Genomic DNA, 24,194 nt, shown 5'->3' with positions numbered 1-24,194 from the left:
CCGACCCCAGACCAGGTTCAAATGTCAATGTGGCTGTGGTTGTGCATGGCCAACAGATTTGGCCATGGAATTGTGGCACTGTGTGACAGCAACTGACACCACGATGCACACAGACGCGCTTGGTCGTCGCACTTTCCCTGTCTCAACACGGGACTTTAAGCAGGACCCCCCCCCCCCCCCCCTGTTGTATTGAAGTCGAAATCTGCCACTGTTACAGTCGCTCTATAGTGAGGATCACACCTACTATACCTTTGCTGTCCTAACAAATTGTCATATTGTGGAATTGTAAACATACACTCAAAGGCTATCAAAACAAGTTTAAAATCAACTGTAATTTGTACTCTGCAATTAAAAGTAAACTTTAATCGGTGAGAAAATGCAACATTTCTTTGCTGAAATAACGTTTAAAGCATGCTTAAGCATGTGAGCTTTCTTATCTCGGTCAGCAGTAAGAAATTCGTGAGTGTTACTTTTATGACAGTAACTGAAATGCAATGAATGCATTCATAACCCTGTAGCTAATTGTAAGGCAGTCTTTAATGTGCTGTTGAAGGCATTGTGTTGCTGTGCAACGGTGAAGAGAATATCAATTAAGGCACTGGTATATGTCAACTTTACATCTTACATGACATGTTAAATGAAGCAATTTACCGAATAAACACACACAGGCAAGTCAGACGCATAGAGCAACTCTTTAACCATAGAGCAATTGCAAATCTATGATAAAACAAGAATAGGCAATATCTGTAATTCCAGTATTCCGCTTACAAAATGCATTTGCCCATGAAAATAGCAAAAGAGCGAATAATTACTTATATAACAAAGCATGGCTCTTCCTGCAAACAACGCCGGAGACCTTTGATAATATTTGTAGGAAATAAACAGTGTTGGTTTTGTCCTGCGGAAAGGATTTAAGCCTCCGGTATGCGGAGTTTACAGGATTTCCAAGTTTCCTCGCCGTGGACAATGTCACAGTGCACTCTTATCCAAAGGAGCATTATTATGTTCATAGCATTTGCGTGTGAGTTGTGGCAGGTAAACTGCCCCATTACCGTATCCAAGTGACAAAATCTGTCACTGATCTTGGAGGGGCAGTCAAAAGGTATCGAGACTGGGATTTTGGAAGTGCTCTCGATAGGATGGCCACTGGAAGCTGTCCACAGCGGTACTTTTTTTAGTCTCTCCCAAGGGTTCATGGGCAGTCAACCCCCAATCTAGATTTAATTTCACAGCCTTCCAATTTTGAGTTGGGCTCTCTAACCACAATGCCATCCGGCCAGATTTCATAATCAGTCCATCGACATGTACGTGGCTTAAACACAGTCATCTTCTGAGTTTGCGCGATGAGTAAAGGTTCGAGGCATTCTAACCACTTTAACGCAACAGGCGTTTGCGTTGATATTTCCGCGCGGAAACCTGACGACGCGTTGTGAAGCGCAAGGACACTTGCGTACTGCGGTCGATCGCGGTGGACGGAGTGGCGTGAGCTTCACACACAACCCACCACTTGTTTTGTGCATGACTTTTGCTCATTTACATCCTCCCCATTGGGGGGGCGAGGTTGGTGGTGGTGGCTGCTCTCACGCGCCATTGCAGTACGGAGCCTGCACGGGGTGCATGCAAAGTTTGGCCATCCATCGCGGGCGAAAAAAAGCGCAGCGCGATGTTCAAAACAGCAACTCCTTTTCCTTATGCCGTGCGCGTCAAAGATAAGGCTGCTTGGGAACAAAGCGCTGCCAAAAGAAATATCCAACTCGGAGCAAGGAAAACTAGGGTAAAAAGCTTTTGATAAATTATTTATACAAGAAGCCACTCTCGTTGTGTTTTCGTTACGGATGATTGCACTGTACAACGATGCATTGCAAGGGACGAAAAAATTAGCTTATTACATTTTTTAAATGTTGCTTTCCAAAAATAATCCTTGAAAATTTCTTGTGTTTTGCCATTGTGTTAAAAAAATACGGTAAGGTTTTTATTAGTCAATGAGCCTCTCTGGTTTTATTTAAACAAGTCAAGAATTATATGTTTTTTTAAAGACTGCATTTTGTATTATAGTGTACAACTTTAAACTTCCTGCATTTATTGAGTTACATGTGATTTTAAGTTTTGACCCCCCATTAAAATCAGTTCTTACTCAGCAGGCAGTTATGAATGATTTCTATTCAAGCGAGTTTGACTTTTAGTACTTACAGGGCACAACATCATCTGTGAATTATGTTGAACGCTGCCAATGGGGAAGGGAATTATGGGTGATTGCCAGCTCATGGTAAATTCTTGCTGACCACATCGGTCCATCTTTGAATATAAAACTAAACTAGTTTTATATTTTTGTTTAACCAGGTAAGCCCACTGAGCTATGTAGCTATTTTTGAAAATGCGGCCAGGCCACTAGTGATGGCTTAACGGAGTGGCTTATCACGTGGAAATTCATAGCAGCCAAATATTCTAAACGCATGTTTCTAAATGTGGAGGGAAAAACCCGGAGGACCCGGAGAGAAATCCACACGACCACAGGGAGAACGTGCAAACTCCAAATATACAGGCGTCAGGGTCGGAACGCACAACCTCCTATGCACCAGGCGAGGTAGTTAACAGCAGGAGGGAGCACAGGTTTAAAGTGCCATAGAAGAGCCGTGCACTTGTTTTGCACGTTCTGCATCAGGCTCCCAACATGCTCAATCGAGGATCCACGCCCCCACAAACCTTTGGACTCGCTCGCTCCTGGCTTGCAAGCAAAAGCAATAAAGGCATTCTAACAGGGTATCTCCATTCCGCTCAATCACACCACCTCGTGCCAGGAGTTCTGCGCTTGATTAAGGCTGCAAAGGGCAGGAATTGTCAAATTCGTTTGCAGCAGCAGCTACAACTGCGTGTTTGCTTGGTGCGACGGAGTGGAAACAAAGTGCCTTGGCAGTTAAGGTGGGGCCTCTACTCTTGCGCGATCCAGGGCTGCTGGATGTAAAAACATTTTTTTTCTCTCGCAGGAAGCCACAGCGTGGGTTGTAAGGCCCACCCTCTAGAGCTGCCGGAGGTGCGTTTATAAAAAAAAATGTTATAAGAAAAAAAAATCTACGCTGGCTGGTCGTGTGACTCGTGCCTTCCTTGTCTGGGTTTGAGCTCCACGCTCAAGGGGAGCCGTTAGCACCGAGCCCTTAGTGATTGCACTCGGAGAGAACGTAACGTGCTGAAATACGCAGCGGTCGACATGGAGGCTCGTGTGAAGAGGTGCTCCTCCGTCGTGTGTGTCGCACACTTCAGTGTACTGTAGTAAATACGGCATGTGTTTCGGTGCTCCCGTAGCCGCGACACCATGAAGAACAGTAAAAAGCAGAGGTAAGTTCTGAAGCTTTGCTACAAGCGTGTGTGCGTGTGAAAGAACGGATGGGGAAATGTGATTTCACAGTAACAGCGAAATGTCGATACGACAAGTGTTAAACTTAGAGCTTGCACATAAAGTACTGCGCTGAATTGTTCTATGGTCGGTGAATTCCACAGCCCGAATTCCAATTTTTGTTTGCGCAGTTGAATTGTAATTCATAGCTTTTTTTTTGATGTACAAGGCTTAGCTTATTAGATTGTTTTGAAAATGTAATTTATATATGCTGTAATTTATTCTTCTTTCTGACTGAATTTATTATCTTTTAATCTATTTTGATAAATGGCAAGTATGCATTTGTTTTTCTGTTTTTAGTTTCATATATCAGGGAGTACGTGCATGCAACTTATCACTGAGTTTACTATAAAAACATTTAGAAAATTGGCTTGTTGACATTTGCCCAATAAAACTGCTGAGTTATTTCTTTTCAATCATAAAACGTCTTCACATTTGAATATATATTTGCCATTCCATCATTTGGAATGCGCGTAAGAATGTTGCTGGCTTTCAACCCAGCCCAAGATTCAAGTTTGTGTTGAGACACAGATGGAACTACTGCTGAAACATCAATAAGCAAAGAGGCATTTGTTTCGTCACTGAATTAAATAACCAACATTTATATATGTCGACCAGTAGGGTTTCCTGACCAGTTTTCTTTTTTTATATCGTAGCATTTGTTTAATAAAAGCAAGTCCTGGATAATGTTTTACTTTTCTGAATCTCATCAGCTAGGGTGTGTGACCAATAAAAAAAACGGCTCCTAGATTTGCAGTCGTTGCAGGGGAGAGCTATCTTCAAGCTCCGTGGTGCCGCAATTCGCTTTCAACAAAATGCAACAAAACTGTATAAAAAATACTTTGTGGCAGTGAATCAACACTTCAGCCGAGTCTAGGTCATTGTTGCCGGGAAGGTCATGAATCCCCCAGCCCAGTTACTTTCGCCTGAGTTCATAAAAGCTTAGCGTGAAAAGAGGGGCACTGGAATTCGTGAAAATGGGTTATTTCTTCTGGGTGTTTAACGTTGCCCAAATCTTAAATGTTATTGTTACCGAGTCTGCATAATGTCCCAGGCTAATCTGGAGGCGTACGAATGGAAAAAAAACATTTTTTATTGTTTAACCTTGCTCTTTTCACGGCAGCATCTTGGAGAAGGGGGTCTCATGGTGGGTAATCTCGCGTTTATTGTTTGGTTGCAGGCGAGTTTAAATGTGCAGCCAGAAAATCCGTGCGCTGCTTCAGTGACATTCGCTAATCAGTCCACTGGAGAAATCAGAATATTGAAACAGGAGGAATCCGATGAGCTATAAAGCTCTTTTACCACAGATGTCCAAATGATTAGCGAACGTCACTGAAGAAGTGCACAGCTATAACTGAGCATTGCCCACTGCCAATCCGAGGAAACTCGATGGAGCAAATGTGGCCATTTTCAAAGATCAAGGGGAGACAACTGCTGGAGTGACAACTATTCCGGTTCACTGTGATGGCATTGTGAGGATTACATTGTCTCAGCTTCGATTAACATAAATGAGACGCAAGATGGGTGACTAGGATGCTTTTTTTCTTCTCAAAAGGAATGCTGAATAAAAAACGAAAAACCCCCAAAATCCTTTTGCATGAGAGTGGCACAAAAGTGGCTTTGTAGTGAGGGCGAATTAACGGTACGGTGGGCTGCAGAAAGATTGCAGCTCTGATCTCGTGGGCCTCGGCAACGGAGAGCGGGTGTTTAATAACGTTACAGCGCGGCGATTCTGCGTGTGCGGCCGAGCGTGCCAAAGCCACGAGGCCATGCGAATCGCAGAGAACACCACGCAGCCTCCCTGAGGCTTGAGGGCATTTCAGGAATCCGGACCCCCTGCTGAGATGCTTCTCTGTCCTTCCAGCTATCGCATTATCGCCCCGCTGTGGCCTTCTCAGTCTAGCCCAGGGTGTAAGTATTGAGCGGGGCTAGGGGGGAGGGCTATAGAACTTGTCTGACCCATTTCTGTAGTTTTCCCGAAATTTCATTCATTTTGCATTGAAGGGCATAGCAGCAGCAAAGCAGATGTTAATTAGGGCACGTTTTAGTTTACAGTACAGTATTTTGGTTTCCTAATTTCACAACCAGAAGTCCAACATTTTATGAATAGGAAGCTTTTTTGGGCACTGTTTGGCCCTCTATATTTTTGAAATGGTTTCTAGTGCTAGATCTCGGCCAACACTGCAATTAATTATTCAAACGTGAAAAATTATCCATCAGAAAAAGGTTATTTATATTTGGCAAACTGACTGCTGTATTGTGGATTGTGGGTCGGGAGGAAATCTCTGAAAAATAACAAAAAATGTCCAGCCAGGTGTTATTTTCCGAGCGTAATGTTATATGTCCATATTTGTTTAATTGGCAATGACTTATGAAATGAAACGTAAGTTGTAGGCATGTTGGGACCGAAACATTCATTGATTTAGGACTGAGCCAAATCCTAATGTACAATATTATGATAACACTCCACTCATTGTGTGCAATACATTGATGGGGTATTGCAGACACAACCCGTAACCACGTTATCGCTATCTAATTTCCACTTAAAACAATCAAGACGAGCTAGATAGAGACAAACGATTGCATTTGGGCATTTATGTGCATTCAGACCCCTCACCCGGGGAGAGCTTTGTTGTGGATATACGTTCCCATTACTCGACTGTTGTGCATTCTGTCGGCGGGGCCATTGTGTTTCAAGCGTGGCCCTCCAGTCGTCCAGGTCGCCTCTGGTGCTGTACCACGACACTGTACAGCTGTTGCCGTGGCACCAGCCACTGGCCCTTTTACAAGCAGGGCTGGGACGAGGGGGTTGAAGGGGTTGGGGAAGCACAGTTGGGATTGTCCCCCCCAACATTTTTTTGTGTCCATGGTGTTAGGGTTGCACGCTGTTGTTTGCACAGGTGCGGAACACTGACCTTACATTTGTGCCCGGTAATTCAAAACCAACGCTAGCGCTTTACAATTGCAGGAAATTGTTTCCTGGGTTAATAAAGTCCCCTGGCTGCCTGTCCTAGGTCAGCCTCTCTCCTCTCCTCGCTCTTACCCTGGCATTTTTAACCGGCCCCTAATGCGGCCTGTCCACTGTGGGGTGTAACCCAACGCTCAAAGGGGATCTGCTCGATGTTGACTCGGCATTAGGGCCAGCTGTCCTTTGTGTTATTTCTATTCATCTCCTGTTAGTGCTGTACATGTGGTAATTGGGACATTCTCAAGATTCTGGGGAAATTCTTGTGGCTTGGGAAAACAAAAACATGGTCATTAAAATTAAAAATACTTTACTGTATGCACACGGTGTCATTGAAGAGACGGGCAGACGCCGATGAACTAAATTCGCTATTTAAAGCTTGAAGATGTTTAGGATTAGCAGGAAACACTTGTGGATTAAAATGTTCAACATACTATAGTTAGCTCACAGTTGTTTTTACAATGTCATAAAATGGACACTCTGCTTGCTCTTTGACTGCGCCATTTTATTGCATCTGTTTATTATTGTGTACCGTGGCCTGTGCGTTTAACTACAGCAACATACGATGAATTATATTCTTTGGGTCTTTCGGTAAAGTCACGTAGATAGGTTAAAAGAAAATCAAAAATAACTACGTGACTTTACCGACAAAGAATATGAATTCCTGCAGTCACGAAAGCTTTAAGTCAAGATTTATACAATGAATTAATAACATTTGAAGTATCGTGCAGAATAAATCTTATGATGAAAAAACAAACTCAACACACTTGTCAATAACAGTGTGGTATAAAAAAAATATATTCAATTTTGAACAGTGGCCTCAAAAGGGCTACTGCGATGATGTTTCATCACCGGTTTTATATATATGTGTGTTTTCTTTTAAGGCAGTGATGTTGAGTTTTTTGGTGTTGATACACAATTACGCAACGGATGCCTCCTCCTGTGCGTGCACATGTTTGTGCTATTGTTTCATATTGGCACGTTTACACGTGCATATGTTCACGTGGGAATGGCTGTGTTGTGATACTGCGAGTGTTGATTCCAATGTTGGCATTGGACAGCTACCCCATGGCCCAGGCCCTCCCGGTGAGGCGTACTTGTTTTTCCAGTGTGTTAGAACTGGAGGGAGCCTCCCAATTGAATGCCTCCCACTGCGCCCACTGAACCCTCTCGAGTGCTACTCGATGGGTGCAAATCAAATTTAAAACATCTGTTTCCCACGCTATATTTGAATGCGTTCATCAAAATGTACAATTGCAATGCGAGTGATTGCCTCTCAAACCCTCTGTGGTTGATAAAATACTGCAAGTGCCATCACTCGTAAGTCAACAGTGGTCATTCTATTGAGAGGCTAGCATCAGCTGTGAAAATGTAGCATATTCACTACATATTAGCTTCTGGTCACCAATCAAAATGTTTACCATCCAAGTTTATTGGAGAAGGGAGAATATTTCCCCTTGTGCCAGCATTGTGCAAGTATATTTCTTTAGACATTTGAATTCTCTATATTCTAAATGTTGGTTGCTGGTAGAATATTGATAATCTTTTAAAACTCCCATGCATTGATTATTAAGCTGCACTGCTATAATCACTCTTTTGAAATGTAGCTGCATTTAGATGCTTGTATAATGAAATTTTGTTATGTGGGTGGGTATTTACAGTGGCCGCACATGTCACAAACATGAGGTTACAATTGAATTTGATAATTACCACCCTCACAAGGTCTGCTTCATTGACATTTGACGCATTCAAATGTCGGTTTGGATTTTGTAAATACATTTTAGGCTATTTCAAGTCAAGTTCTTTTCCCCTAGACATATTCCAAGCATGTATGTTTGTTCTCTCTTCCTAATGCCCCATAGTTCAAATGTGTAAAAGATCCAATAATTTTTTTCTTTTGGAATTTAAAACAGTAACCTTTTTTAATACTTTTTAAATGTCATGTTTAAGATCAATTAACCAAGGAATGTAAATAATATTGCAGTATTTTGTATTGGAATGTATTAAAAACAAAGATTATGATACTACTGCAGGATACAGTAGTTTTAATTTGAGCTTAGAACATGTATTTTACCTGCAGTATGAAGATATTGATTCTGCCACGTGAATATAGATTTTAAATTGGCTCCGTGACCCCGATAAAAACAAATGCATAACTATTTAGTTCACCATTGAGAACCTTTTTTTGTTTTACCGGGACATGTCGATAAATTTAAAATAAAAATAATTTTCTTAATAGATTTGGTGGTCGATATTTTGTAAACCCAGGTGAAATCGTGTGTGTGTGTCATGTATTAGAGCAAACAATCCAAGCCAATGCATTTTTGGTCACCTTGGCCACTCTGACACCCAACACACTCCATTCAAATGCGAACCGCCCTCTGGCATTCCTCGCGCATTTCGTCTGAAGGGAAGAGCCGCCGGTCCATTGTCATGTTAAACTTGAGGCGAGCCGAGGGATACAGCCAATCAACAACATGGGCCACGCCACCTGAAGCTCACAGGGGGTGGAACATGTTTTAGAAAGTGAAACCTTTTTTTTCGTTATTTTAAAACAAAACTTATTCCATAAGCTTTATTTATTGACTTGTGCAATTTGTTCCAACCAGTAGATTATTTATTTTTAAAATGCTAAGCTTATCCCAATTGCAATGCAATGTTGGGTTTACAGTTTTTTTCTCCAGCATACCGCACAACCCACCCCACTCCTTACCCACTCCCCCCATGGCTGCCGGCTGTGTTGGTAGCTCCTAGTGGCAAGCTTTACCCATGTGCTTCTCTCGTCCTAGAGCCCTTTGTTTGTTCCAGTAACCACCACGTTTCCTCGCTGGCGATCTACACCATCCACAGCTGCCTGCCAGCCAGCCAACATGTTCTCCTGAAGGCCGTGTGATTTGTATTTAGAAAATTTTTGGTTTGCCATTAGTTTTTGTTCACTCAAATGTAACTCAGGAGTGGCGATGTACCTGCAAGCTGATCCTTTTTGGTGAGTCCTGTTACACGCAGTGCTTTGTTTTCAGACGCTCTCACTGGTTGTGCCATGTGGTGGTGAACACTTTCTATGATGTGGTACAGGAGCATGGCTTTTCCTTTGCTTTCACACCCAGCATCTCTATTGGTTAATGCAGTTAAAGAATACTTGCGTTTATGTTTGTGGTCTTTTGTGACAAGTGCTTCTGATTTCCACAATTGTTTTTACTTTGGTGTGGCATTGTATGTGATGTGCAGTACTGTACATAGTTCTGGTTATGGGGCCAAGCACCTTCTTGATGTGCTAATAATCCCATTTAGTGTGCTTCTATGAATACGTTTATTGATGTGAGGAGTTACCACTGGGTATGTGCGACTTCTTTTACAATGCCATTGTGAAAAGAGTTTGTCTATGGTAAACTTTACATGAAACTTCGAACATGTGGCTTTTAGTTAGAATGGTGGGATAAAATGAGTTTGCCTCAGCTTAATTATAGCAGCAGTTTGTAGGATGTGCTGAACAATTAAAGCTAAGAATGTGGTTTCCTGTTGGAGAATAATTCTTTCATTGTGATGTTGCAGTTCTTACGTGGTAGCTGGCAAAATATCGCGTCGTAATTTGACAATGATCAGTTCTACTGCCGTGTTTATGATTCTTAGTCTTCATCCACTTCTAGATGAAGTCCACCCCACGTTGTGTTATTTGTAGGGCTATTTTTCTTCTGGTCAGTGCCGATTGAATGGGGGTGGGGGGTGCCCAGGTCTGGTTTAAATATTATTGATATCTGATATCTGAAGGAGATATCAATCACCCCCCCCCACAGCTCCAATTTCCCGCACCTCCGATTAGCACGGTCGGCGATGTAGGGTGCGAAAGAAGTTCAACACAAATATTGATTTTAGACTTGATCGGAAAATCAAACTCAGGTCTCGGGTTTCGTAGCCGAATACGGCAAAGCACTGCTACGCCCACAATGATTTAATGAATTTCAAATATCTAGAGTGCATTGCAGTGTGGTGCATCATCACCTTTTCAAGTATAATCTCACCACCCTGATAATTTGATAGCACTCGGCTGCCAATGAGTCACAGAAATCTCCACATTTTTGTCAATGCATTTGCCCAGTATGTGGGCACGCTTTTGGTGGGTGTGTTGTGTGTGGGGTTATAAGGCGCAGTGTTTGTTACACTTCGTTGCTGAATGTAGACGTGATGCTGTGCCTGCTTCGAAACATCTTGTCACGGGTCACTGCGAACCATGGCAGTGCAATTCTGGTGCCACATCGGCAGGGAAAAGGGGCACACATACTCACTGCCCATCCCTTGAGGTGTCATAGTCGGAGAACATACCAAATCGTGGAGGAGTTTGAAATTACCAAACAAAAAACCTCGTAAGAAGACTAGCTTTTTCGTGGAGCGGGGAGTCTCCCCATAGCCAAAACTCCCAATCGTCCGTGATTTTTACCTGATTCTTCGTAGAGAGCAGTTCTCAGCCTAAATTTGCGAACTTCTAGCAAACGTTTTGAGTTTTTATGAAGCACGCAGGCATCGTGAAGTCGCAGACAAGGGAGTTGCACTGCATGTGCTGCACACACACAGTATTAAGGATTTTTTAAGCAAAGGAAGTACAATCTTGATTTGAAGCTTTCGTGACTGCAGGAATCCATACTCTTTGGTTCTTTCGGTAAAGTCACGTAGATAGGAAATTCCTGCCGTGTTTGTTTCACCTTGCTTGTGTTGCGATCACCTGATCACGGTTGCTTGTGTTGCGATCGAAACGTCGTGATCTAATAATTTTCTGTCTTCGTGACTTTACCGAAAGAACCAGAGTAAAGAAAGCATAGGTAAGTGCAGGTAACGGGTCGGTTGAAGCAAAGGAACTCGAGATGCACATCTCAATGACACTATCAAAGCGAGCAGGTTGCTCTGTGGTTTTTAAAAGTTGGGAGTTTAAAACAGTTAAGCAAAGGGGGCTCAAGAACAGCAGATCAGAAGGCATGAACGGACCCTGTCCACCCCACACCTCCACTCCTCCCCCCTGTTCGCACACGTGTGTTTATATTGCAACGGGGTGTGTGAGATATCAGAAGCTTTGATACATTACCGTGTTTGCCCTCAAGTATATTAGGGTATATATTGTATATATAAAAGTGTGTATACGTTATTACTGCGCAAACATGATTACACTGATTTTAAGATTGTGTGTTTATATGTCTCCATCGTGAGTTATGGTTGCATCTCTCTCCCACGGCGGTGACCTCTCTGTGAATTTGCCCATCATCAGCCTCTTTTGCTGCCTTCATAGGGGGCAGGTTATCTCCACGTTGTTTAAGGGCTGGGAGTGTTTAAATACTTCCATTGCACGCGTGTGTTTATATTGCCAAGAGTTTATAACATATCAGTAGCTTGCATTCATTCATTCACTGTTTGCAATCAAGCACACTAGAATATATATGCACTCGTGTATTATCACTGTATAGGCTGTGTGTACACGGGTAATGTGGTGTTTTTGCAGGGAACGTGTTACTGATAACTTACAAAGTACCACATTGTGCCGTTTCTGCATTAAAAATTGTTAGTTTTAGCCACGAGTGGCACAAGTATCACTTTGCTTGGAAAGGCGCTGGTGTTTAATATGTGTGGCTTTTTGTGTGCGCTGGCACTAATGAAACGTGTTTGGTGTCTAAAATGCCTTTTCCCACATGCATTGAGAGCCCCACACAATCCCTGGGTCAGTGCTCACACGGGCACACTGGAAATGGCACTCCCTAGTTTTTAATACTTTCTTATTAAGACCGCTCGCCTAATTAAAATTCAGAAAATATTAAATTGAGCCACGTGAATTAAACCTTAGTGCGAGATCCCGCGAATATCTAAGCCCCCTCCACCATTGACAGAGATTTTAACCAGAGGCAAAAAAAGTTCTAATTTTCGTCTCTTTGAAGGAAGTAGTTTTTCTGCCATTGGCCAGTGCTGTGTAATTGGTTATGCAATTTCTGGCCCCTAGCAATTTATTTATCCTGCTCTGAAAGAACGTTGTCCTTCATAAGGTTCCATAAAGAGGCAAAACGAATCCATTTTGCCAGTTGAAACTGGAGGCTTGAATTGCAGCACGTTTTAGCATTGAACAATGTTTGAAGGCGAATGATTGGCCAATAGATGGAAAGTGTACCTTTTGATAATGCAGGCAAGATACGGATTTGTCATCACTGCTTTACAAAAGTCATCCAGCTGTACTTGTAAAGTACTCTCATGTGTTTGATATTTGTTTACATGGACTTAAATATTCTCACAATGTGCATTTTTATGTGAGTGTGTGTCCATTTACTACTAGGGCTTGTGTCGTCAAGTACAGAATAGCATTGTCATCGGACATTAGATGCACACTGAAGCCAGATTGTATTGAACACCTGCACCATGCAATTTGTTTGAACTGGGTTACATTTTAACTCTGATTCCTAGGGAAAAGAAAACATTGTTATTCTGAATAAAAAAAACAAGTCACAAGGAACTACTGTGCTGTCATGGCCAGCTTTTGTATGTGACAGCTATTGTACAGTACTGCAAAAGAGTAACTCTACTCTACTCAAGCAATGGACTCTAAATATAGAACCAGAATCAGATACATTGCTGTTCAACATTAAGGGATGCTGTAGAATCAGATGCCTGGTATTTAATGAGGCAATTGACTATATATAGTAACTCGTGTGGCTTGTCCTAAGGGGTCTTCAGCCATGGAAATGTGGAATCTTACCACTGATTCAGATTGTAGCATTTTCAAAATCACGATCGACGCATTCACCGTTGAAGGAAAAATAAAGGCTGACAATGTAAATATCCGATTACAGTTGTTACACGACCCATAGTTGCTGAAATTATTTGAAGGATGACATGTGGTGTGAACGTGTAACTTGATCTCGGTAGGTTGATATGGAGTTTTAATACCTTTAGTCCAGCTGTTGGTGCCCAGGTCTTATCATCAGAATAGGCAACTCATCATTGCCCAGAGGCTGGATTATTTCCCCTTTGTATTGGTGATATGCTATGGGATTAAATTAATGTCACGGGACATTGTGACTCGTGCAAACAGCACTTCAGCCATTCACGTAAATTGACAGCTAATGTATAACACACTAAGTATACTGTATTTACGTAGTACTCTAACATATAACACTGGCGAGAGAGACTCGTTGGAGGCCTTCATCCAGCATGGATAGATCCGGCTGATGTCTTGTACTGTAAACTATGCATAGTGAAGTGTACACATGTGATTGCAACCTGGTCGTGATATATGGGTCCCCCCCCCCCTCCTTGTTTGGTACATTGGAAGGCTGTTGGAAATACCAGGCATGGTTGGGGTGCTGCGGGTCCAGATTTTGTTGGTTTACAGGTTACGTCAATTATAATGGGGGGGCATGTTTGTGATTTTCTGAGCGAACGAATGCAGTACCTCCACCCTAGGAACTACAAAAACGCAATCCTACGTGAATGCAAGCGCATGCTTGTTCACTGCCAAAGCAAAATGGTGATTTAAAACAGGCCTGCAGTGCCCAACCACTTTGGGTGACTTGCCGTGTTTACCTTTTTTGAGAGTGCAGACGGCCCCCTCGGGCGGGCGGGCAGGCGGGCGCTGGGGGAGTGCTTTTTTTAGTCGTCACGTTAAACTCCTTTGCTTATTTGGGTGCCGGCTCCAAAAGGGGGCACACCACACGGGTCGGTGGAGGCACAGGGCACGGGGGGCAATCCCGGCCAGGAGCTGCTCCCCTTCCCAATTGACCTGGCTGCCTGTTCGCTTTCAAAGGAGGCTAATGTTTCACGGTCGCAAATGGCTCCTCGCGCTGGCACATGTGCCACACCACCGCCGCCGCACAGACAGGCACGTTGCGGAAATATTGCTTTCTACCGTCGTTGGTAAATGCTGCGTCGGCCATGAGAAATGGTGGCCTCTTGCCTTTATCGTCGTGGTTATGTAGCGATTGCTTTAGATGCCCATCTCTCGTTTGCCTGAGATGTGCGAAAAGTGCAACTATCAACTGCGGTGTATGTTTGAGCTATAAAGCCATTCCATAAGTACATTGTGATTCAAAAGGATTGGGATTGAGCACAGCAGTAATGCTGGCTCAGGAAAGATAACCGCGGTTATATTCATTTGGCCCCATCGTCGCTCATGAGCTGGCGTAAGGGTGCAGATGATGACAGTGATTTGTTTTTGATATTGTGCCCTCCTATACACCGGGATGTCTCAAAGTACTATGCATCACATTGCATCTCAACCCATTTGAAAGGGTACCCCCAGTGGCAGGTGTCACTGGGCACAAGGTAACTCAGCACCTGGCTTTCAAATGGGCATTAATCTGCCAGTAGGAGGTGACCATTGATACAATAATCCCAATTGAGTTATCTGATGATGATAAAGAAGCATGACCTCAATGCTTTTCAAAAGAAACATGGTAACGTTTGCTCATTGATTTCTGCTGTCTTTTAGAGATTGATACATCGTCACTTGAATTATTTTATAATTTATAACATGCTTGTAACATTGGTGAATAACGCGATCTAACTCAAAAACCTTTATTATGAATAGTATTGGTAACGAAAGCCTACGTGTTAAACTGACATTGTCATTTTAATCAATGAAGCATTTGCTGAAGAACAACAAGCACTTGCCTCTAATCCAGCGCATTGGAGGCGGAGTTGGGCTATTGTGCAGATCGTATCGTGTGGGGTGAGACTCCCAAAGCTGTCAGGAGATGGCAGTACAGCAAATGGGTTCATGCCTCGTTTGTGTGGACCACAATAATTTGGCCAAACATTCCATTGCAGCTAATTTCTAAAAGAAATTAGGCTTTCCCGGATACATATATTATATTGTATGCATTGTTAGGCATATGATACCCATCATGGATAATTGCGTGTAATATTTGCTCGGCTATGCAGGCACGTGGCGTATTACAAAAAATAATAATCCTCTGTTGCTTGGTTTTATAAAATGCTTAACGTTCACTCTGCAAGATGAAATTGTTCCACTGGGTTGGGGGTAGTGTGCTTATCCCCGTGCCTCCCACCACTGCGCCATGCTTGTGTCTCTCAGCGCTGGCAGCGGACTCTTCTGGCAGAGGAAATGAACTGTGGCATAGCTCGTCAGGGTTGGGGAGGGCCACTTAGCCACCGCGCGTGACAGCCACGCCGACTCCCTGCCAACCGCCACCCTCCCAACAATCGATTTGTCTCTCATCCTTCCTCTTCTCGGGCACCAAGAGGCGTTGAGGGATGGGACTGGCGCTGCCTGCAGGCTGTGGTTGTGACTGGGATATCAAGCGGTGGGGGACAGGGCAGCCTTGGGAGCCAGCGGAGAGGGAAAAAAAATCGAGGACCTGACAAGCAGCAATGTTGCAAGCCAAACATTTTTCCTGCATTTTCTTTTCCTTCCAGCTTCTTGTTCTGAATGCCTTCGGCAAATTAATCGTATCAGACTAATCCACTGATTATCCAGGTCTCAAGTAGTGTTCTGCGTTGCTTAATTCGAGTTGACGTGTGATTGGCATTTTTGCAGGCTTGAGCATGAAAAAATGCACCGCATTGTGATTTGTCAAAAAAACAAGACTTACGAACGGTGGTTAGGTTCCTTTAATGCTCATTGCTAAAAATGCAAGACTGCCGCAGAAGATTGTCGACCGCAAGTCATTTCAAAACGTTACTGTAATAGGCGATATACCGCCCTTTAAGATGTTGTTAGACATACTGTATCGTTTTTGTCAAAATGTACTATTTACATATTATCTTCACATTGCTGTAGAAAATCACCTGAACTAACAGGCACCGAGAGCTCAAAGGAACTGAAGCCGCTAGCCGCGACTGCATTTAAACTTTGTTTTACATTGCTCTGCATTGCAACATTATCCTGTGGCCTTTTTTTCTCCTGTGGCTTGAATTTTTCAACACAAGCCCCTCGTGGACAATAAGGTTTTGAAACTCTCAGGGTCCACTCGTTGTTTACCTCCATGAACATAATGCACAGTCGTCTCTCCAACCCCCTCCTGCTCTTTGCCTTAATTCCCAGCCGGTCCTGATGTCCCCGCGTTTGTGTCTTGGAGTTTCATAATCCCTGGACAACACCGCTGCTTGTGTTATCTTGGCTAAAGCATTTGGGAATGTTTGTACAGCGCGAGGAAGACGGCAGCTTTTAAGAGGCCATTGTGGAGAAGATAATAGATACTCTGGAATTTTAAGGCTGTCATTTTCCTAAATGAACCTCCATTTGAAAATGTGTGTACAAACAAGGAGCTTACCAGGAGCTCAGTGTAATTGCTGTGGTATTTAAGTCGTTTCTCCCTCATTCTAACTATTGTGCTGTGAAGGCATTTGAAAGATGTGAAACTTGTCACCTTGGATTTATTAAAAAAGACCGTTTATGCATTTTTGAATTGAAAATAAAGTACAAGGCACGAAAGTTACTGTTTAGTGAGAAGCTTTACAAGGTGAAATAATGTCTGCCAGTGGTCTTCATATTTGAGGTTCAATGCGAAATTTATTTTAATGCCGTATCGAGCTACTCATTTATTTGCCAGGTGTGCAAGTGCTTGTGCAAACAACACTGCATTAACGCAGCTTTCCGCTTCGGACAATATAGTATCACGACCAGGGCAAATGTTTGCTGAATTTCAAACAAGTTTTGTTGGCAGAAAGTTCCAAACGGGCACCATTTCTTGCCCATGGGGGTTGGCAAGAACCCAGGCTAAGTCTCTTTATGTCCCTCATTTTCTATGGCCGACCTTCCCCTGGTTAGAGCACTGAGGTGGCTTTTTTTTCTTCTGCCAAATAGACTCGGGGACATTTCCTGCCCTTTGTGGACAGCCTCTGTCCTCTCTTGTTTTATCAGCAGCCGCCCTGCTCGAAGGCCGTGTAAGGGCTTGACTCGGTCTCCTTTGTGCCATAACACAGGAAGGAAGGATTAGCAGAAGGAATAACGCTGAGTTTTGACTACTTTTATTAATGTTTGACTGTAATCGCGTGGCGTTACATTCTCTTCAAGCGGCTTTTATGGATCCCATCGCTGGTGTTCCGAAGTGACCTGTGGATAAGATTTAGCATCTTTCTTTTTGTAAGAAAGAAAAAAAATCGACATTACCTCCGTTTTCTCAGTGAGCCACATCCGGTCAGGCCGCCTGGTGCGTTAACTTAAACCACCTGGACCTTCTACTGTTATGCTGCCCTCAACCCAGATTTATCTCCAGTGTATCCATTTCATTATAGAGCAAGTCTGTACGCTGTAAAACATTCGTGGGATTGCTTTGGTTTGTTGCTACAGCACTGTGTTTGTGAATTAGGCAGAGTGCTGTGTGTTCAGGAAAGTTTTTAAGCTCTCATTCCCTCGGGCAATGCCAGCGAGTGGCGCAGACATTTCGATGGCACGCCGCCTCTCGTCCTTCCAAGCAGAGGATGAAGAAGACGACCTGCAATGTTTTTACTTCGTTTAAAACGTTCCGGAAAGCTTGATAGACGTGTTCAGTATGAAGGCCTCCCTTCTCCCATGCTTTTTTGCGGCCATGGTTTAGAGAGTGGTTCCACAAAAAAGGGGCTCGTCAAATGTGAAATGCTGAAACCGTTTTGTTTAGGGAGGAGTACCATTTTGTAATGGGCCACATATGTGCAGCACATGTCTTGATAATAATACTGTTTTTCTTTTCTTTCTTTTTAGAAGTAGTCCAAAGGTATCAAATATAAACTCGTTAATTTTTTCAATCCTCTTTAAAACCAGGGTCCTTCTCTTCACAACAGCGTCAATCAAGTTAAATTGTGCCACTTTGCCACACCATGTTTTAGACTTGCACAAAAATACTGTAATCCAAGCTGTTATTTGCTATTGTGACCTTTAAAGAACTCAACCGGTAAACATTAACCTAAAAATACAAATTGCTCCAAGCCTTTTGAGCCACTAGAAACTTGAGAAAATTTGCTCAGATCTTCGTGCCGATTTGATTTTGCAGGATGTGCAATACAATACATATCATTTTCAACCCCTTAGACAAAGTGAGTGCACTTCTTTTCAATGCATTTCATACGAGACGCCACTTCTGCAGGTTCTGGCTTTTGTCACGCATTTTAACAGAGAGAGGTTAAAGTAGGAGAAATGCATGGGGCATTTTCAGCATTCTCATAGTGAGAATGCTGAGTGTTGAAAGGTGGCATGGCAAGAGTCAAAAGGCCAACGGGCAGCAGTGACGTCCGTCCGTCGAGGTCGCATTGAACAACGAACCAGGAAATGTGAAAGGGTTATGTCAATGTGTTAATGGGAACGTGTTTTCAAGAAATCAAATAACAGGTTTCTCTCGGCAGCATCCCAAGTGCCAGCTCAAGTAAGATAACTGGCTCAGGTTTGACACTAAGTTGACAAGATTATATTATCTGGCAAACCGCTGAATGTGCGATTGTAAAAATACATTTTTGTTTGTAGTTCTACGTTGTCGTAGAACCACAAATATGGGACTGTCAGCACAATCAGAAATACTGTATACAATGTTTTTGGTCAACATCGCGTCTATTTTTGGACCTCGGAGGTGCATTCTTATCATATTTTGTGGAAACGTTAAATGTTGTAAAGTATCTCAAATTAAATGTCCTGCACCTCCGATTAGCACGGTTGGCTACGTACGGTGCGAAATAAGTTCAATGTACATACATAGACAAGTGCATCAACTACTTTTTTGGTTATGACAGCAATACAGTCGCGCACAAACCTGTGTTATTTATGCAAGTGTGATAATGCATTGCTCTTAATCGCGTTTGATGCTTGCTCATGGCACAAACATTGTCAGTATAATTTAGTTACGGCCTTTATAATGTGCTTTTAGTCTGAGGTGCCATTTCAACTTCTTTTGAAAACGACATTGCCCAAGTGTGGAGCTCTGTACCAGCCGGACGGTGTTATTGAGTGGCACCATCAGGCGCTCAGCCAGTGGAGATTGGATTGAGCTCGCCTGGCAACTTCTTCACGTTAGCTGTAAATGAAACATCCTAAAAATTTGGCAATATATATCGTGCAATTCCCAGAGTGTGCGTGCGTCCGCTGTTTGAAATGCGTGCTGGCCCAAGGCACTGAAGTTAATTCCGTTGGCAGGCGGACAGTGGGCCTTGTTAACTCGGTCATGCTTCAGCTTTCTTTATGTTCGGAGATTGTCCAAACGCGCGATTCTCGTGAGCCGTGCGCGTTGCCCTCCGCTTTCTAAAAGCAGACACCTGATCCCTGCCAAACAACCATTCATTACGGAATTGCAACCCGCCGGATTGATGTGTGTGTTGGAAAGGTTTATGAGCCGTGAGGCTTTCAAAGAATCTGTCACCCACTCCTTTTTGGACCTCTTTCCCCAACCCCCCCGTGCTCTCTGGTGACTACAGATTGTGAGTGCAGTTTGAAAGGTGTTCCCTGGTGGTTACAAGTGGTGAAAAATGGGTGCGGGAACTGGCAAGGAGTCGCGTCGTAAATGTATCCAGCTTCAATCGTGGGGCAATTGGCAGATGTTGGACACCTTCCATTTACTTTTAGATTTGAACAGCTGTGCTTGTACAGACACCTTCAGGTGTTACGTTTGTCTTTGTATTGCCGTGTGCCCAAGGCCTGCAGTGCTTACAGTCTGTAAATACAGGAATAGTCAACGCCCAGGACGTCTGGTGTTCATACGCAGTTGACAAACGAACTCGTCCAGTATTGTTGAGTTAATTTCATTCATATTTTGATTTCACCTGTTGTGCTCAGTTCTTTGTGTGCTCCTGTTAGGTCACTCACAAGCCCTCCTATTATGATGTTGGCCCATCGCCCGCAGGAGGTGGTATGACCTGGTGGGAACTGGTGGCGGTAGGAATGTGCCACACAGTTCTTATAAGTGCAGTTCTTTATACCTCGAAGAAGAATGGCCATTGTTCTGCATTTCTGCATAAATGGCATGCTTACTGGAAATTTAGCGCCTGGCCTTCTTTGTCACGATTGAATGTTTCCTTCATACAATGGAACGTTGTTCAATTATTTGCATGCCACAAGGCACCTGAGGGGGTGGGAATAAAGCAGACTTTGAGGATATTAACGCATTAATTTGTAATAATATGGAGCGGTGGCACAGTGGGTTTGCGATCCGAGCTCGATTCCTCGGTGGCGATGACTAACATCATCGGCGAGAGATGTCTCGGCACCCCCTCCAACCCCTAACCTGCACTCACCAGCATGGGGAAGTATTGTCAAAATAAATCACCCTGACCGATGCAATGCTGGGAGGAATTTTATCCGGCAGTGGATTGACAATATGTAACTACAGGAATAGTCATCGCCCAGGACGTCTGGTGTTCATACGCAGTTGACGAATGGACTCGTCCAGGATTGCATTCATTGTGGTGACAAATCGCTCATCAGCAGGTTGAAATTTCCCCAATGCAATAGGTACAAAATGTGATCGATCCATATAACCAAGTACATGTGATGTCGAATCTCTTTTACACCGAACGAAGTCTACTGTGCTAAGCTGAGGTGCGGAACCATAACAAAGGGCATTGTTGTTATATTTTTAAACACTTTTAAATGTGTTCAAACGCGTGAGTACTATGCTAACAACGTGCATCAGTGCTGCTCTGTGAATTAAGCCCTACGTGTGGGGATTAGGCCTCACCCCTGGAAAATGGAAGTTCCACCACTGGCTTCGAACTACCAATGGAAATATATACAAAACAAACTCCACATTTGTGTGGTGATAAATGAGTTGTTTTGTTATCGGTAACTTGTGCCTCTGTGCACTGCCGCCAATGCAGCAGCATTACCAAATAACTTTCAATAGTAATAAGCGCTGTACTAGGGATCTTTTGAATAAGAAAATCATAATATTTGCAATCTGATGATCAATTCTAGTAGTAATGCGTCAGTGTTGAAAGAATCCCTAATGTAACAACAATTTAAAACATTCTGAGCCAGAAAAAAACAATAATTTCACGAACGTTTACACCATTAGTCTTCGCTGGTCCTTTTTCGGGCTCAAATCAAACGGTGCTGGGCGCAATTTAATAAGTAAACAAACCTGGTCGTGCAATTAAGTGAAGTGTCGCTTTAAAGCGTGCGTCATTGTCACAAGGGATGATACGGCTAGGTCATGGCGAAAGGATTTTAATGGCAAATGGGGCATCTGCTGTTTGCATTCTGCCACGTGTTCCTGTGACCCTGGGGACTGAATGTCGAGTCAATAGGCTGGTGCCTCGGCTGGTGCATTATTAATTCATTCACCGTTTGGTATAAATTATTAACGTTGCCCTCTGCTGTATCGCTGTTGAAGCGTTTCTAACGACGCTGTGCGGTGCAGTTTTATTTACCAAGGTAGCTGCGACTGTACTCTGCACCTTTTTTTTACACACTTTCTTTTAACTCACTTTTTTGTATCCTCAAATCTTGTAACTCAATTTTAACTCACTTCCCAATGTGGTATCGACTGCAAACTTGGTATACGTATGTCATACTAATGACAATACTATATTCTATCATAAAAATATATATTTTTTAAACAATTTTTTTTATAGGTTAGATGTTTCGGCTTGGGTCTAATTGTCCACGCTCAACTGACGTTGGCTGTAAATGTCCACGGCCGCTTACGTTATGGCAAGCTTCGGGGCCACTTCCTGGAGTCGTGGAGTTCTGCCATTACTAGTACGGTACATTTCATTAAAGCGTGTGTAAAAAAAAGTTTTTTTAAATATTACTTTTTTTTTGGCGTCGTGTTGAACAGGGGCAGCGTGTCCGTTCGTGCACTCACGCCACCCACCTGCCTTGTGCACGCTGCAGTCACGGATAACGCCATGGATTGGGCTGACGGGGGGGACCCCTCTTGCGAATTTTTGCGGATTAATAGGTTGCTGTTCCACAAAAAAACAACTCGTCAATGGCAGATGCGGCAATATAAGCCATTTATACACGGGGTGACTGCAGGGATTCATATTCTTGGTTCTTTCGGTAAAGTCACATAGAAGGGAAATAATACAATTATATAAATATAAAACAATAAGAAAATTTGCTGTGGATTTCACACCTGATGATGATTGCTTGTGTTGCAGTCGAAACGTCGTAAACATTTTTATTGTTTTATATTTATATTATTTTATGATTTCCCTTCTACGTGACTTTATTGAAAGAACCGAGAATATAGTTTTACTGTCCTTCAAATAACTCGCATAACTTTAATATAAATACATGTCATCGACTTGTATGTTTGAGTTATTTCAAAATTGTTATGCTCTTGATTCGATATTCTCGAATGATTAATAAACCTCCGCATGTCGTCCATCATTCGCTATCATCAATCGAATTCGCCGTTCAAGCTCTTGAGAAAACAGTTTCCAACACAGCTGCAGGGATGGAGGACGCAGCAGCAGCAGCATCAACAACACGATGTTTACACTCTTCAAGGTCCCTTGGTTTGCAAGTTGCAGACTTTACTTAAAAAAAACCCAGAGACAAAAAAACATCAAATGGCGTGTGGACTTGTCATTATATCAGAAAATGGGATTTCTCCTGAAACAGAAAAAGTACCAATCAATATTCAAAACAACCTGAAACGTATGTCTAATGCACATATTACTATAACATTTGTGTCCGTATCTCGAATAACCATACAAAAATTTCACTTTTGCTGGTATATTTGGCTTTCTAACACCCTGTACATTAGTGCTGTACTATACTGTATGTCTGTACAGCACAATACAGTGTTGTTTATCATGTATGGTGCAATCTTCGCAACTATAAATACAGTGTTTCACTTTGTCCTTTTGGCTACACTCACAGCACATGCAGCAAGTCAACCTTCAGCGCTATACAATAACTTTGCCTATATGCCCATTGTGCGTCTCCATAGTGCCTGCATCATGCCATTGTCCGTAGAATAATGCCAAATCGTGGCTCTTTTCACGCCGTTTTGGTTAAACTTCATAATAGTAATGTCAAGCGCGGCGACCATAATGCAGCGTGAAAGAGAAGCTTTACTAAGCTCCTTTGTAAAAGGAGGGCCCTGAGGAACTGAGCCGACCTGCCTCTGCGTTTTGCACGATCTTGCACTTTGCCATCACAGGGCAAGCAAATTGTGGGAAATGCAACAGGCATGAGCGGAATTAGGTTCGATGTTAGTCTGCTGGCAGTTTCACGCGCCTTTTTCAAATCCTTCATGACCCTGCCCTCGTGCGGTAGCGCGACCACCCAGCCCCCCCACCTCGCTGCCTCTCTCGAACAAATTTTCCCCGTTTTGGAAAATGCATTTTGATTCGAAAGAAAATAAATGGCAGGGTTTGTGTCGCTTGAGGGAGGTTGTAGGGGGCCGGCAGGCTTGCCCCGGCAGAGGTTACAGAGTGAGCGAGCCAGGGTGCAGGAATTCCTGAGCTTTCCCCCAGCACCCTGAGCAAGTTATTTAGCAATAAACGTAATCCCTCTCAATCCCGTTCCTCTGCTGTGTGGTACCCCTACTGGGATTAAACAGGGGGGCTGGCTTATCCGTCAAGGCACCGTCTCAAGAACATTCCTACTTCTCCCTCCCCCCATTCCCGTCGCCACCTTTCCTTGTTTTTGTTTTGTTGTTTTTTTCTCCTCCTCCCGAGGATGTGTTACCAAGCTGTTCATGCCGGGGGCAAATCCCGGCAAATGCCTCCGAAAGACTAAGTCAGTCTCCTCTTTGCCTGGCTTGCGACTTGTCTCGCTGTTTGCGCACGTGAAAGCCCCTTTCCATAATTGTTGTGAAAATGTTGATCTCATTAAGACAAATTGCTGCGTTGTCGAGCATGCAAAGATAAATGTTTGTCGAATGGGTCCGTGTGTCCACACAAATTAGCAGATGGCATGCTCATTCAATAGCCACG

General features: G+C 43.2%; 1 protein-coding gene across 8 annotated transcripts in view; it reads left to right on the top strand.

Annotated features, from left to right (window-relative positions):
• The window catches only part of SHROOM2 (shroom family member 2), a 252,676-nt gene that overhangs the window by 170,528 nt on the left and 57,954 nt on the right, over positions 1-24,194 (top strand). For 2 of the 8 annotated variants that reach the window (XM_078602778.1, XM_078602776.1), the window contains exon 1: positions 3,340-9,342. The exons of 5 other annotated variants lie outside the window; for them this stretch is intronic. In XM_078602778.1, the coding sequence (XP_078458904.1) occupies positions 9,317-9,342 (26 nt within the window). In that variant the 5' untranslated portion in view covers positions 3,340-9,316. One more of the 8 variants, XM_078602777.1, reaches the window with a different exon arrangement.

The sequence above is a fragment of the Lampetra planeri genome, chromosome 19, assembly GCF_965212315.1.
Source record: "Lampetra planeri chromosome 19, kcLamPlan1.2.h2, whole genome shotgun sequence".
Lineage (NCBI taxonomy): Eukaryota > Metazoa > Chordata > Hyperoartia > Petromyzontiformes > Petromyzontidae > Lampetra > Lampetra planeri.
The sequence above is the reverse complement of the archived record's forward strand: the minus strand, read 5'-3'. Positions and strand labels throughout refer to the sequence as shown.